This window comes from Rhinopithecus roxellana, chromosome 16, assembly GCF_007565055.1.
Source record: "Rhinopithecus roxellana isolate Shanxi Qingling chromosome 16, ASM756505v1, whole genome shotgun sequence".
Classification (NCBI taxonomy): Eukaryota; Metazoa; Chordata; class Mammalia; order Primates; family Cercopithecidae; genus Rhinopithecus; species Rhinopithecus roxellana.
In genome coordinates, this window is record NC_044564.1 from 1,562,535 (window position 1) to 1,578,296 (window position 15,762).

The 15,762-nt window shown below is 42.7% G+C and overlaps 2 protein-coding genes across 2 annotated transcripts; one reads left to right on the forward strand and one right to left on the reverse strand.

Moving 5' to 3' along the window:
- Positions 1-1,564: 1,564 nt before the first annotated feature.
- Positions 1,565-7,102, reverse strand: ALG2 (ALG2 alpha-1,3/1,6-mannosyltransferase). The gene is made up of 2 exons (XM_010357625.1): positions 6,644-7,102; positions 1,565-3,949 (listed from the first exon to the last, which is right to left on the reverse strand). Exons 1-2 carry the CDS (start codon positions 6,989-6,991, stop codon positions 3,047-3,049), a joined length of 1,251 nt encoding a protein of 416 aa, XP_010355927.1. The 5' UTR covers positions 6,992-7,102; the 3' UTR covers positions 1,565-3,046.
- Positions 7,103-7,335: 233 nt separating this feature from the next.
- SEC61B (SEC61 translocon beta subunit) lies at positions 7,336-15,539 on the forward strand. The gene is made up of 4 exons (XM_010357623.2): positions 7,336-7,460; positions 7,640-7,737; positions 12,994-13,095; positions 15,261-15,539. Exons 1-4 carry the CDS (start codon positions 7,458-7,460, stop codon positions 15,346-15,348), a joined length of 291 nt encoding a protein of 96 aa, XP_010355925.1. The 5' UTR covers positions 7,336-7,457; the 3' UTR covers positions 15,349-15,539.
- The last annotated feature ends 223 nt before the right edge of the window (positions 15,540-15,762 follow it).

A 15,762-nucleotide genomic window follows, 5' to 3' on the forward strand; every position in this document is an offset into this window, starting at 1 on the left:
AATGGCCCGATCTCAGCTCACTGCAACCTCCGCCTCCCAGGTTCAAGCGATTCTCCTGCCTCAGCCTCCCAAGTAGCTGGGATTACAGGCATGCACCACCACACCCCACTATTTTTTTTTGTATTTTTAGTACAGACTGGGTTTCTCCATGTCGGTCAGCTGGTCATGAAGCATTTGCCGAAGAGGCAACTGTAATACAACTGAAATACTGTTAACCTCAAGTTGGACATACGTGGGTTTGAATTGTAGCTCCACTGTTTCCTAGCTGTAAGCCTCAGACTTTCAATCTCTAAAAATGCCTATAACTACCTGGAAGGATGCTGTGAAGAGCAAATAAGACAATCTCTAACGAGCTCTGCAAAAGCTTTAAAGGCTGTCCAAATAGGGGTTCAGTAGACATTTGTCACTGGATCAAAGAACTGCAATACTGCTCCCCCTCAGCTGAGTGGATCTCTTTATGGACATAACACTCCCTCTTCCACTGGCCCATCGTGTTTTTATGTTTGTGTGTGTGTATGAAGGACAAATATTTATGCATATCAAAGGGGAGGAGACTGAGAAATTCCATTATGTGCAAAGTCCTGGATGGCTCAGGTAATTAAGGGTCGAATGCTGGTTCAGTTACTTTTCAATTGTGTGCCTTCAGGCAAGTCTTTCACCTCTCTGAGCTTGTGTTTAAGACAGGGGATAATCATACTTACCTCAGAAGACTGATGGGAAAAGGCAAATGGACAGTAAATAGCAAAGTCTTTCTAAACCCAAAGACCTATACAACTACAACTGCAGTGCTGCAGAGGGAGTTGTACTGAAAAAAACATTACACAAACAATTTGGTTAGGGTGAGAGCAGACTGAAGAATAATAAAGGGGTTGGACTTTGGAATCAGAGGGCCTTGAGATTCTGTCCATGCTTCAAGGCCATGGAACACAGGCAAGTTGCTTAACTACATTCACCTAAAAGGGAAGAACACCTACACCTCAGTGAATTGTTGTGCAGTAAGCATCTGCTATGTATGTATCTCCTATCATGCCCTGAACAAAGTAATTACCAGAATGACTGTGGATAAGGCCCCAACAATTCACCTTTAATGTTCCATGCTTCTATTTTCCCTAACTTCAGCTTAGTTTTGGAAGCTGTGAACACCTCTTAAGGGCGAAGTTCCATTCTAGGGTCCAGGAACCAGGAACTAATGGGCAGAAGCTGGAAGCTCATGGCAGGCAGGACTCTATCCCTCCCAGACCAGTGAAATCTTACTGTTACTCACTCGGGCTTAGGACAATGAAGTGAAGCTAAAATCAGGGTCCATGGATCCATGTAGTCCATTTGGAAGGATCTGCATAAAAATGGTCAAATATGCAAATGTTTAGTGCTGCTTAGTAAGGTAAGCACCATGTTATAGGTCACAGTGTGGCCAAGTCTATCTGTGCTAAACTCCAAGATAAGAGCCACCAGGCTTCCTGGAAAGGCTCCATTTCTCAGAAACACATGAACCAAATCATACCTTCTGTACTGCATGGTAAGCTTTCTCGATGCCAAAGAAAATGGAATGCGACAGAACTTTTAATCCCATAAAAGACTCAATATATTTGGCACCCTCATTTTATAGTACTCCTTTTTGGTACAGAATCATTTTGCCAAAATACTCCTGTGACACAGATGCACATGATAAACTGTAAAATGCAATTTCACCCATTGAAGAGCCCCAAAAGAACAATATGGTAGTGTAGCATGAACCAACACGCAACTTCTGATTTTCAATATCCCCAAATTGCAAAATACTAATAGCTAATATATCTACTACATGCCAAGTATTAAGTACTTTGTAATTATGATCACAATCTGTTATAACTGCACTATGAGGAAAGCAGAACAGTACAATTATCTCACTTTGCAGATGAAACAGCTGAGGTACAGAGATTAATTTACTCAAAATCATATAGGCTATGAGGCTCTCAAGTCTAGCTTTTAAGAGTTGATAAATGTGGAGCCTTTGGCTAGTAAGCTTTGCTACTCTTGGAAATGAATTTATCCTTAGAAGTATGTTGAAAACTACTATTTATAATTTGCTGTTACACCAACAGGTAAACAGTGAACTATAAGTTAGTGTCATGAAAAGATCAGTGTCATGAAAAGGCTAGAGTATATGGAGGAGGAAGATCACTTCTGGTTTGGGAAGTGGCCAGAGAGTCAAAGAAAGCTTTGCAGCAGTGGCATTTGAGCTAGGCCTTGGAAGATAAAAAAACATTTGTGTCCTGTACTTAGTAGGAGCTTGGTCAAGACAACATAAATATTAATAAAACTAATGACCTAGATGATATTAAGAAATAAGCCCTAAACGAGGTGCACAACACATGTGTGACAATATTCTTTTTCCAGTATCCACTTTACCCTGGTGTGCTACTCCAGTTTGGTTGTCATATCCATGTTCATAACAATACCAAAATAGATTATGGAGACCAAAATCTAATATTGTTTCTTTTTCATGATAAACATCTTTTATTATATCTCAGTGTGCAAAAATACAAATTATCTTAAAAAATTACAGAGCACTCTCGCTACGGATCTGAGCAAAGACATGACGAACAAAAATTCCCTAACAGATGACAGCGAACACTTCAGTGGATTGATTCTGGGAACTACAGTAGCCCTGTTCTCATTATACTATGAAGCCAAATTAATCAACTTTGATAATGATACACACTTAAACTATCAAAACCAATTAAGGCACAGTATCATTCAAAATTTATAGACAGAAGAGCAATAATCCCAAGAAAATATAATTACTCTGCTGAACATGGAATTATACATTTGTAACTTAACACTGGCAAAATTTGGAATGATTATAGCATAAGAGATTGTTTTTCTGAAAAGTGGACAAGGATGTGTGGTATATAGGAAAGTGGCTCAGATTCAACACTCAAGTTTATTTTTTATAAGATCTCTTCTGCATTAGATTCTAGGTTTCTTTTTTGGTTTCAAAACTGGGTCCACAATCCATAAAAATGACATTAATGAACATAGCATAAAGATCTTAAAAAGAATCTGATTATACCAGCAGTTTGGTAACATATTGGTAGAGCTGTTCTGTAAATGCTTCAGGGGAAAATTTTTCCTTCACCCTGGCTCTTCCAGCCAGGCCCATGGTGGCTTTTAAGGAAGGTTCATGGATGAACTTTTCTATTGCTTCTGAGAAGTCCACTGGGTCAGGCTCACACAGAAACCCTGTGACACTGTGGTCAATGGACTCCAAGGGGCCACCTGAATTAACAGCAATGACTGGGCACTGCATGTACATGGCTTCCAGAGGGACAATGCCAAAGTGCTCATTGCTTGGTGTGTAAAGCACACACGTGCAGCTGTGGAGGAGGGAGATTTTCTGTTTGTCTGAGAAAGACCTCAAGAAGGTCACATACTGGCCAAGGTCAGACTGTTGGACCATTTTCTTCAATTCCTGGTAATGTTCCACATTCTCCAGGACTCTCTCGTCATAACCACCTGCCACGATCAGATGAACCCTCTCCCAATCTTGGGATGTCAATCTTCCACGCAGCTGTACTAGGGCTTCCAATGCCAAAGTCAGATTTTTCTTCCTTTCGTATCTGTTGATAGAGAGCAGCAGGAATTTTTTCCCCTTGGGGACTAGGTCATCAAGCTTTTCAGGAACAACTGAGTCAAAACTGGTGACATTTAGAGATGGATAGAGGACATCAGGGTGTATGTGAGACAGGGACTTGAATGTTTTCTTAAAAACAGCAGCTGTAAACTGGCTGTTGACTAAGATGCAGTCTGCCATGCCTGTGGTGTATTCCTCTATCCAGTCAATCGGGGCCCTGTATAGCCGTTTAAGAAAAGAATCTCTCTTGGTGAGAAGCAGATCTGGGAAGTGACAGTAAAACAGGATCTTCTTCCGCCGTCTAGCCAGCCTGAACACTGGAATACAGGCGGACACCTAGCCAAAGCAAAAATCAACAGCAGATAAAGTGGTCAACTCAACTTCAACCAAACCAAAAACACAGACACCCACCCTGCATGCTAGTCTGTGGGTTCCTCATAGGCAATGTCTACTTCTGTTTTGTTCCCCAAGACTCTCAGCCAGTACCATATGCCTAGTGTACAGAAGGCTAGAGACGTTTGCTAGATGTGTGCTAAATATTTAAAGCTTCAAGTCCAGTGGTTTCCTCTTGAATAGTGCTGTCTAATAGAAATCTAGTAATATTAAAAATGTTTTCAAGGGTGAAATTAATTTTAACATATTATTTACCCAAAACATTATCATTTCAAAATGTAATCAATACTAAACAGTATTAATGAGATACTTTATATATACATATATTTCACGTTAAATCTTCAAAATCAGTTTGTATTTTAACTTTAGCGCATCTCAGTTTAGACTAGCCACATTTCAAGTGCTCAACAGCTACATGTGGCTAGTGGCTACCATATTGAACAGTGACGCTCTAGATCTTTCTCCTCCTAAGGAAATGAATGAATGAACTACAGTAGTTGAGAGCACAAGCTCTAGATTCAAGACTGCCAGGGTTTGAATCTCAGCTCTACTAATTGTGTGGCCACGATCAAGTAATTTATCCCACTCTGGGCCTTAGTTTCCTCTTCTGTTAACACGGTGACAATTATAGTTCAAAAAACCCATATAATTTTTGTGATGACTAAATGCACTGATATATGCAAAACACAAGGAGTTTAGCACACAGTATGTACTCAATGAATATTAAAGCTAGTCATCTTTGAGCATGAACTACATGCTGGCATTACTACAGACTTTCTTGTTGGGTAATTTTTATAAGTCATTTTAGTCTCAGCTAACTTAACACCTGAAGAAGGTAACTTTAGGCATAACGTGCAATTTATTCAAAGCCACTTAATTAAAGCAGTAGATAACAGAACTTGAATCCAGGATGCCTATTTCCAAGTCAATATTTTTCCTCTACCCACTATAGTCTCAGCTGCCTCATGCCTACTGACACATGCAGGATGTTTGGTCAATGTCCATATTACTTAAAAAGAAAGCTTCCATGCAAACAAGGATGATGAAAAGTAACTCAGGAGTCATAATTAAAGAAACACAAATACAAATGTGATGCCATTTGCACCTATCAGTTTGGCAAAGATTAAAATGGTTAATTTTAATATCCAAGGCAGACAAAAGCATGGATCATACATTGTTGGGCAGTAAAGTGACAGGCCTCTTTGGTAGATAAACTTGGCAGTAGCTGTTGATATTTAAAATTAACAACTTTTAGACACACCAACTTTAGGAATTTCCTCAAAGGACGTATTTGCAGAAGTACAAAAAAATAAAAAAAAAGAAGTAAAAGGATGTTCATTACAACACTGATCTATTCACAAAAAAACTAGTCACAGCATTAGTGCCCTTTAAGAAGAATGTTTAATTATGACACACTTAAACAAAAGTGGATTTTCTGGCCACTATGAAGAATGAAGTGAATCTCTAATATTCATACATAAGAATGTCTCGGCTGGGCACGGTGGCTCATGCCTGTAATCCCAGCACTTTGGGAGGCCGAAGTGGGCGGATCACGAGGTAAGGAGTTCGAGACCCGTCTGGCCAACATGGTGAAACCCCATCTCTACTAAAAATAGAAAAAAATTAGCCGGGCATGGGGCGCGCGCCTGTAATCCCAGCTACTCCGGAGGAGGAGGTTGCAGTGAGCCAAGATCGTGCCATTGCACTCCAGCCTGGGAGACAGAGCCACTCTGTCTCTAAATAAACAAACAAACAAATAAATAAATAAATAAATACATTTTTGTTGAAAAAGAAGGAAGATGCCTAAGAGTAGGTATGTCATAATACCAATTATGTACTAAGAAGAAGATATGCCTATGAAAAGACACAGGCTGGTGTCACCACAACTTCTGAAAAAATACAAGAGAAACTTAACGGTGGCTATCTTCAAGGAGTAGAATAGGATGGGGCTTTTGGGTTACATCCTTCTATACTACTGAATTTTTAGTCGAGTAAATGTTACTTTTTAAAGTCATCTTTTTTAGGATGGGAAAAATGCATAAAGGAGAGTCGAGAATAGCTACAGGGCAGATCCAGGTGGACATTATCGACCAAGGTAAAAAGCTTGAACTTTTCTCCAAAAACCAATGGGGAGCCATGTACAAGTTTTAATAGGAGTATAATATATTCAGCTTGGCCTTTTTAACACATGACACTGCTGAGGACGGTGTGGCCTGGCTGCGAACACAAGGACAGCGGGATGCAAATGGCCTGAAAGGAGAGTCAACAAAAATAACAGATAAGCGGTAAGACAACACGCGAGTTACTCATTAGTAAAAGGTGACTGAAGCTGACTTCGAATAACAGCGTTTCTCACAGCGAGCCCCAAGGACTATCTGCATCCAAATCACCCGATGACCGAGTTAAAATGCAGATTTCTGGGCCCCACCTCATGGCTCCTGGTCCAGGAATCTGCAACTTTAAAAATCTCTAACACTAAAGTTAGGGAACCACAGGCTCGCTCCCAGCCCTGACTTCTCCAGGTCAGTTCCGATCTTTCCGAATCGCAGACAGGGAAGGTCCTCTCTCAGGAGTCATGCCCGCGGCCGCCCTCCACGGCGAGCCGCACTCGCGCGGCCGGCCCCGCCGCCGCCTCACCTGGTCGCACACTACCACGTCGAACTCCTCGTCGGCGAGGAACAGCACGTAGAGCGCCAGGAAGACCATGCGCACGTAGGCGCAGACGGCGGCGCCGCGGCCGCCCCAGCCCAGGCCGCGCGGCAGCCAGTCTCCGGCACAGTGCACCGGTAGCTCGCGGCTCTCGGCGAAGCAGTGGGCCGGGTCGTAGTGCGCTGTCCAGATCTTCACGTTACACCCGCGCGCCTGCAGCGCCAACGCTGCGTCCAACACCAGACGCTCAGCGCCTCCCACGCCGAGGTCTGGGTGCAGGAACAGCACCGACGGCTTGGGAACCACGTCCCGTTGCCGGGCCTGCTCCTCCGCCATTGTCCTGGAGCCGCAACTGCTCCCCGCACCGTGAGGGGTCTTCTGCGCAATCTCCGCCCCCTAGCTCCCAGCTGGCCACTGCGGGCCGACCCCGCCTTGCCGTACGTGCGTCAGTTAGGCCACATCAGCGCAAATCTGTGAGAGCCTAGTAACTGCCTGAGAAAATAGCTTGTCTGACCCTGGTTATATTTTTCCTTCGGTAGGGATTGGACTCTATGAAGGACGTTGTAATCCAAAGGAAGGAGGCCGGAGGTGTCTACTTCCCACACAGCAGGTAACTAAGTTACCTGTAGCAGACTATCTACAGGCATATCTTGAGACGACCCAGGCGTCCCTGGAGTCAGCGAGGACCTTGCCTGCAAGTCCGGGGGCGGGGCCTGAGCCAGTCTCTACAGCTGCCGGTCCTTCGGCGTCTCCGCACCTTTTCTTCCGTCCGCGTCAGCTCCTTGCCACCCGCAGCTCCAGCATGGTATGGCGGCCCTTCCATGATCTCCGCCTCTTTCAGGAGCCCTGACTCCTCCTGCTTTGCGCTGTGCCTTTTCTCTGCAGCTCCCTTGCTTCCCCCAGCCTCGGGTGCGGGTGTCTAGGCCGGGGTTTTGGGGCAGGCCTGCCGCGCTCACCCGTCTGTCTGCTTGTCTCCCTCTACAGCCTGGTCCGACCCCCAGTGGTACTAACGTGGGATCCTCAGGGCGCTCTCCCAGCAAAGCCGTGGCCGCCCGAGCGGCGGGATCCACTGTCCGGCAGAGGTAAGGAACCCTGCAGTTCGTTCGATTGCAGAGTCGGAGATAGGACCCAGGAACTCGCTGGTTCTGGGGTGGAGACCCTAACATATGAAGATTGACAGGGGCAAAATGAGCTGCTAGTGACGTGGCCATGGGAGTAAAGGCCTTTTGTGGAAGGCGACATTTTCTTCTCGTTGCTCAGTTTAGGGCACCACTCTTAAAAAAGGAAAGTTAACAAACTGGAATAGAGTCAGAGATAACTTTGAGAAAACCGATGTCATTAAACTGGTGTCTCTGGACCTGAGGTTTGCAGTCATATTTCCATCTGGAGGCCCCATAAGCAATCTGTCCTACAGATAACTCGTCCTACACAAAACTTAGTCTCTTTTCAGCTCAGCTCTCTCGCTCTCAATTATATCTCCTTACTTCCATATGGCACTGTTGTACACTCATTTACTCGGAGCCAGAAGCGTCAGCGTTATCTTGGATTTTTCTTATGCTCTCTCTCTATCCAGTCATATGCCAGACTTTAAACTGTACTTGAAAGCCTTCTCATAAGCTCTTTCCTTCTCCTTACTGCCCTGCATTTGCTACTTAACCTTTCTCTTCAGGCTATTTCCTTTCCAATCCATCGTTCACTCTGCTGTTACTCACTCTTCTGCGTAGTTTCTGTTACTTTCTTGTTGCTGAACTAAAAAAAAAAAAAAAAAAGCCGGGGGATACCAAAGCTCTTAGTGGTCATTTCACCCTAACCTTTTTTTTTTTTTTTGAGACGGAGTCTCACTCTGTCGCCCAGGCTGGAGATCAGAGGCATGATCTTGGCTCACTGCAACCTCCACCTCCAGAGTTCAAGCGATTCTCCTGCCTCAGCCTCCTGAATAGCTGGGACTACAGGCACATGCCACCACGCCCGGCTAATTTTTTGTATTTTTAGTAGAGATGGGGTTTCACCGTGTTAGCCAGGATGGTCTCGATCTCCTGACCTCGTAATCCTCCCACCTCGGCCTCCCAAAGTGCTGGGATTACAGGCTTGAGCCACCGCGCCCGGCCTTCAGCCTAATCTTTCTTTGCTGTCCTGTGATCCAGCACTCATGAACTCATTACTGTTTTCTGAATTCACAAATTTTCTTCCTCACTTCAAGGCAAATTTCTATTTATTTTTCAAGACTAAGCTCAGGGGTTATTTCCTCTTGAGGTCTTCTCTGACTGTAAGCAGCAGTAGCTACTAGTTTTCCCTTTTGCTCACGTAACATTTTGTTCATATCATTGTAAGACCAGTGATGTTTCCATGTCTATCTCCTTCATTAGACTTTTAACAGAGAACCTGTTCAAGTCATTTCTGTCCCCAGCACCCACCATAAGGCATGACACAATAAATAATGACTGCAGGAAGGAATCAAGCAACCATCTTGTTTTGGGATTTTTGAAGGAGCTAGTGGGGTTTTATCTAGGGAGGAAAAGATCTTGACTGCATGCATGGAAACTTGTTAAGGATGTGAAGAGGGATGTGACATTTGTTGACTGCAATAGGTAAATCTAAAACTGATGATTTGAACTTACATGAAATATTTCACATCAGAACAAAGAAATTCTAATAGAACTGTCAGAAATGTAAAATTATCCTGAATGATTGTGAGTTCCCTGTCACTGGGATGTTCAAGAGGAGTGTATCAGGCTGTGGTTTAACTTATATGGGCTTTGAGTGCCGTCCCCTTCCCACCCTGGGTTTCAGAGATTGTTTGTGCAGGAATGGAAAACATGCCCTGTGGGTGCAGTTCCTTGGGAATGGTTCTGCCTAATGAGAATTGGTAATACTGTGGCAGGGAAGTTTGGCCATCCGAGAATCTGTAAAGAAATAAAAGAAAAGCACATATTTATGAAATGTACATACGATAATGGAATTATTTATTTAATAGTAAAAATGAAATAACTGATGCACAAGTGAAATGGAGAACTTAAACATTTGAAGACAGATGCAGTTTTTAAAGTTGTGGGTGTTGGTGTGTCATCTTTTAGGATTCAGTGTGATAGAGCGAGTGTAACTAGAAAGACCGTGGTTGTATGTATTGAGAGACCTGACAGTGTTTCCTTCCAGAATTTTGGTAGTGATTAAGTATCATTTCATAAGTATAATGTAGTAAGTATTGGTTGTGTAAGAATATCCTCGCTTTATAAGTCTTAGAGAAAACATTGGAAGTTAATGATTCATGATAGTGCTTTGGATTATGTTGTCTGCAGAGCTGCATTCTCCATGCTTGATGAGGTAATAGATACTACCTTGGAGGAGAAATGTTATTAAATTTAAGCTCAGGCCGGAGTTGGTGTTCTTGCTCTCCTAAATACAATGAAAAGGAACTTGCTGTGAGGAGCAATAATGCTTTATAAACTGTAAAGGTGTGAAGTGCTACATACTGTTCTAGCAGGATTAATGGGAATCAGAGATATTAAGATGGCGGAATAGCCACCAGTGTATAGACATCAAGGTATTGAGGTCTACTACATGCCAAATGCTGTTTCATCTCCAAAGATGGGTCTGTGATCAAGGTAGGCAAGGTTTGGATTCACGAACCTTGTATTCCACTGTGGGAGATCAAAAGCAAGGAAAATAAGACAATGTAATTTCAGGCAATAAGGGCTATGAGGATAAAGCTGGGTAGGGGATAGAGAGTGGTGGGGATAGGGTGAAGGTAGGTAGTTGTTTTAGATAGGATGTTCACAGTAGGTAATACCTGAGTAGATACCTGAAAGGAGCAAGAGAGCAAATCACACAATGGTTTGGGGACAAATAGGCTTCCTAGGCAAAAGGAATGGGTAAGTATGAAGATTCTGAGGTCAATAAGCTTAGCTTTGAGGAGCAGACAGAAGCACCATGTTAGAACAAAGTATGTAACTGGTTAGTTATGAAAACCATTGTGTTGAGGTATAGAAGGGAGAGGCAGTTATACAGTGACCATAAAGAAAGGGTAAAATAGCCCCCAGATACAAATTTGAGAGATTCAAGTGTGCTTTATTAACCTTTACTTAGCTTCCCCTAGGGAATGGGAGGTATTTTGAGTACACTTTCGTATTTCTAGGGGCCCTGGTTTTCAAATACTCTTCTGTGTTCCATGTGCCAGCAGAAATAAGAAACCTTAAGAGAAGCCAGACTGATTCCTCTGGGGCTCCTGTAATTCCAGGAAACTTTGAAGTCAGGAACTGGAGGTGGGAGATTGTGGGAATAGTAGGAAGTACATGGGTCCAAGTCCTGGCTCAGTCCATGCCTTACTATAATATGTTCATCCCGAGTTTATCTTCTAGCTTAAAATCCTTTTCAGTGAACAAGGAAGAAGATTTCAGCTGCATACCCCACAGATGAAATGACGTGTATCTGTGTGTGAAACGTTTTCTAAGGACATGAATTTTTCTGTAAATTCCTGTACAGTTATGTTTTGCCATTTACAATCAGTTTTCCCGTAGAAATGGTCACACAGTGAAGTTTTAAGTTCCCAGGATACCACGTAGTCCATAATTAATGTATCTGAAATACAATCCCTGTAGTACAATAGACACAACTCATGGTTTGACACCGATTGCTTTCAAAGTTCGGGCATGATCACAGCTCTTCCTGTTAGAACCAGGACTGCACTCTCCCACTCCGTCGTGTAGCAGGGCAGGCTCCCTGAGCTGTAGATGGTGCTTCCTGCATTCAGAGTGTGGAGTAAAGACCGTGGTTGGGTAAAGTGGGCATGAGGACCAGAATGGGGAGGAAAGCAAGAAGAGATGGTAGGAGTAGGGTTTTCACTTCTGTTCTCTGCCCTATATGCCCTTCCCTTTTTCAAAAATCGAGAATCATCAGCCCATAGATAGTGGAATGAGATTTTGAGGGAGGATATACTGGGATTTGATGCTGAATGGTGCAGGCAGCAATGAGACAGGCTTCCTCTCTCTCCTCCCTACTAGGACTTCTGAGTTGTTGATACATGAGCTGAAGAAGATTGCTTGTGACTTCTTGCCACTTGCCGGTTACCCCCATATTGTATCACTCCAACATGGGAAGCGATGAGCAGCCGGGGGAAGTACTGCATGGAAGGGTAGTTACTGCATCAGGTTCCCTGGTGACTGAGGGCTTCTCCCAAAGAGGAGAGAAAGGATTCCTTGGGCCTATTGCTGGTCAGCGGAGTCCTAAGTGCTGCTAGACTACTTCTGTCTGCCAGGGCTGTGTGTATCACATAGTGTATCTTACAAGCCTTGATCCCCTTGTGAGAGACACATTTTGGTTGGGTGTTCTCTGCATTTTTTTACATTCTACCTCTGTCTGCAAGATCTGTGGTCACTATATTAAAGTAGTGAAAACACGGCCAGGTGCAATGGCTCGCACCTGTAATCCCAGCACTTTGGGAGGCCATAGAGGGCGGATCATGAGGTCAGGAGTTCAAGACCAGCCTGGCCAATATGGTGAAAAGCCGTCTCTACTAAAAATACAAAAATTAGCTGGGCATGGTGGCGTGTGCCTGTAATCCCAGCTCCTCAGGAGGCTGAGGCGGAAGAATCACTTGAAGCCAGGAGGCGGAGTTTGCAGTGAGCCAAGATTGCACTACTGCACTCCAGCTTGGGCGACAGAGTGAAACTCCGTCTCAAAAAAACAAAACAAAACAAAAAAACAAAAAACTAGTGACAACACATAACAAAGTAGTTTTTTATAAAGTGTCCCATACTCTATCTATCTTGGGACCTGGACATAATTAAAGCTTAAAGTTTTTGTCTCTTTGCAGTAAATATACTAATTTTAAAATACCTCTTTTAAAGTAGCCATTTTAAGATCAGCTTGTATGGATTCAGGGCATTTTAAAACAGGGATTTATTATGTGGCTTCGTGAAAAATGCATGTGAGGAGAAAGTGAAATGCTTTGTCCATATGAGGCAGCTGGACGTTTTGGGCATGCAGTTGGGCTCCAGGGTCAGAGCCAAGTTCACATCCCAGCTCAGCCACCTGTTGGCTGCAGGGTCTTAGGTACTTGGCTTAACTTTTTCTGAGACCAATTTGCCTCATTTATAAAATGGAAAAATCGTGACTGCCTTTCAGGGTTATTGTATGCGTTGGCATCAGGTAGGCACTTAGTTCATTGTGGTTTTCATGATCAAAGGAGTAAAAGCAGGAATTTGGGTGGAGTCTAGCAAAGAAAGCTTTTGTTTTTTGTTTTTTTTTTTGTTCCTTAACAGTATAATAATGGTAGCATATGTTGTAATGCTATTCTAAGAATTTCCAGAAAAGACCATTTGTAACATTTTCCTCTCTTTCAGGAAAAATGCCAGCTGTGGGACAAGGAGTGCAGGCCGCACGACCTCAGCAGGCACCGGGGGGATGTGGCGATTCTACACAGAAGATTCGCCTGGGCTCAAAGTGTATGTCTTAGGAACAGTCCTTGTGTTTCTGTCCAGTGGCAGCAGGGCAGCAGTGGCAGTGCTCTGTCTCTGTCACCAGTGGTGCTTGCCTTGATGAGATTTACTGTACACAACAGCCTCGTTTGTGCCAGGCAGGCTGGGCTTGGTTTGCCTGTTTATCAACTGATTAGGCAGCGTAGGGCCAGGAATGACATCTCTTCATGGAGTGAGGGAAAGGAAGGGAAGTTCTTCATGGAGCTATGTCAAAATAAATAATGAGAACAGAGAGAACTGGAGGGAAAACTGCTTAATTAGATGAAATTGCTCTTCATTTAGTGTTCTTGCCCCATACTGAGAAATAGGAGTAATCATTTGAATAGGAATTGGGTGATTTTTCAAAGTTCTCCTGAAGGCATAAGCTGATTTTATTACAACCTGATGGAGGTTTTCCCATTAGGCTGTGTTACCAGGAGTTCCTTGGCCTTCTTGCCTTTGGTGGGTGGTGAGTAGACTCAGGAGGGTGAACATATAATACCACTTTCCAAGTTGTTAGGCTTTGGAGTGCTCGTTAGGTGATGGGAAATGGGTATCCAGGGACCCCTATCCCCATGCCTTGCTCAGGGTTTCTGGTACTGTGTGACAGATCTCATCCCACAGATTTCTGTTAGGTTCCAGAACACCACTGCTTGCAACTTGGTGGATGAGGATTAGAAGTAATAACAGCAACTCTCATTTACATAGCACTTAGTACTTTTCAATGTCTGTTGTCTAGTTTGATCTGCCCAGCAATCCAGGGAGGTGAGAGATGTTACCATTTTGTAGATGAGGACCTCAGGCAAAGTGGCATGCTCAAAGACACACAGCAAGAGGAGGAACCGGATATTCTGATTAAGTCCTATGCTCTTTGCATATTGTCCATCTGGTTAAAAAAAAAAAAAAAGACAAAATTGAATTAATTTGGAGTAGTTTTAATTAATTTAACCAGCATCTTGACTTGGATCACAAATTTAGTTTACAAAACCTTCCCTGGAATTTTTGTTTCCTCTTATATTGGAGACTTATATGATAACATAAGAATATATCTAGGAAGTAATTCTTGGGGTTGGGGATATGTGAGGTGGGGATATCCTGACTGCCAACCTTTTGGTCTTTGGTGGAGGTAGTTTGAGTATTTCAGAGAGAATTTTTTTTTCTCCTTTAGGGATAGGGTTTTGTTCTGTCACCCAGGCTGGAGTGCAGTGGCGTGATCATAGCTCATTGTAGTCTTGAATTCCTGGGCTCAAGTGATCTTCACTCCAGGAGACAAAATTGGATAAATTTGGATTAATTAGTCCTGAGTAGTTGGGACTACAGGTGTGCACTACCACGCCTGGCTAATTTTTTTGTACAAGCAGGATCTCGCTGTGTTGCCCGGGCTGGTTTCTAACTCCTGGCCTCAGCCTCTCAAGGTGCTGTGATTATAGGCTTGAGACACTGTACCCAGCCTCAGAGAGAACATTTGAAGCCCGTTGCTCTTCAGGGGACTCATTTTAAACCCTTCTCAAGAAGGTTGTCTTTTAATTTTTATGGGTATACAGGTGTATATATTTATGGGTTATGTGAAGTGTTTTGATACAGGCATACAATGTGTAATAATCACATCAGGGTGCATGGGGTATCCATTACCTTAAGCATTTATCCTTTGTGTTATAAACAATCCAGTTATACTGTTAGTTACTTTACGATATACAATTAAATTATTTTTTACTATAGTCACCTTGGTGTGCTAGCAAATACTAGGTCTTATTCAGAAGATTGTCTTTAAATAAATCTTAATTTGAAAAAGAAAAGTTTGATAATTGGTTCATTTGCACTGAAAGACTTTTCTTTTTTTTGAGAAGACAACAAATACTTGAAATTAATGTCTCCAAGACATCAGATCATTTCATTTGTATATATTTTGATATGTTTTACTAAAAGATAAGGGCTCATCCTTTCTAAACACAATTGCAGTGCCATCATCACACGCTCAAAATATCCACAGTAATAATTTTAGGAATATTTTTAAATGATATAAATAATGTTTCTGGATGAACCTTGAGTGCTGCCCACCTTACCTCTACTTTTCCCCTAGGTAATCTTTAGTATTGCAGATCTAATAATATATTATTACTAAAAGTAAGCATGCTTTCTCTTCTTATTTCTAGTGGCCCTGTTCCAGTATTGGTTATGAGTCTTCTGTTCATCGCTTCTGTATTTATGTTGCACATTTGGGGCAAGTACACTCGTTCATAGATTCAGTTACATCCATCTGTCATCTGAAGAAGGAGGAAAAAACCCAACATTTCTTGGACCAAAAGTATAGTGACTGTCTGTTCATGAGAGAAATTTTCTGTAAGCTTGCTGTTTTACAGGGGATTTATCAATAATTGATTTTGAGGAATCAGTTTTTTTCTATGGCTAATAAACTTTTTAATTCACTTATACTGAGTCTGATCATTGATGCCTCACTGCTAGGGCCCTTAGTCTTTCTGCCTTTAGATTTGTAAGTAAATATGTAGAAAATATGTCTTGTGAATATTGAGTTTTTTGTTGGATTGACAGTTCCTCACATGACCATGTGGTTATTCAAGTCCAAGATTCTGTAATTCCCCCTGGCTTGTTTTCTTCTAGGTATTTCTGCCCTGGTGATTGTCCTTTTGGGTATTC

Coding starts and splice junctions, on each gene's coding strand:
- ALG2 (XM_010357625.1), bottom strand. CDS start 6,991: ATGGCGGAGGAGCAGGCCCGGCAACGGGACGTGGTTCCCAAGCCGTCG. Junction 3,950..6,643: donor ACGTGGTAGTGTGCGACCAG/GTGAGGCGGCGG, acceptor TGCTTTGGCTAG/GTGTCCGCCTGTATTCCAGT.
- SEC61B (XM_010357623.2), top strand. Junction 7,738..12,993: donor GGATCCACTGTCCGGCAGAG/GTAAGGAACCCT, acceptor CCTCTCTTTCAG/GAAAAATGCCAGCTGTGGGA. Junction 13,096..15,260: donor GATTCGCCTGGGCTCAAAGT/GTATGTCTTAGG, acceptor TCTTATTTCTAG/TGGCCCTGTTCCAGTATTGG.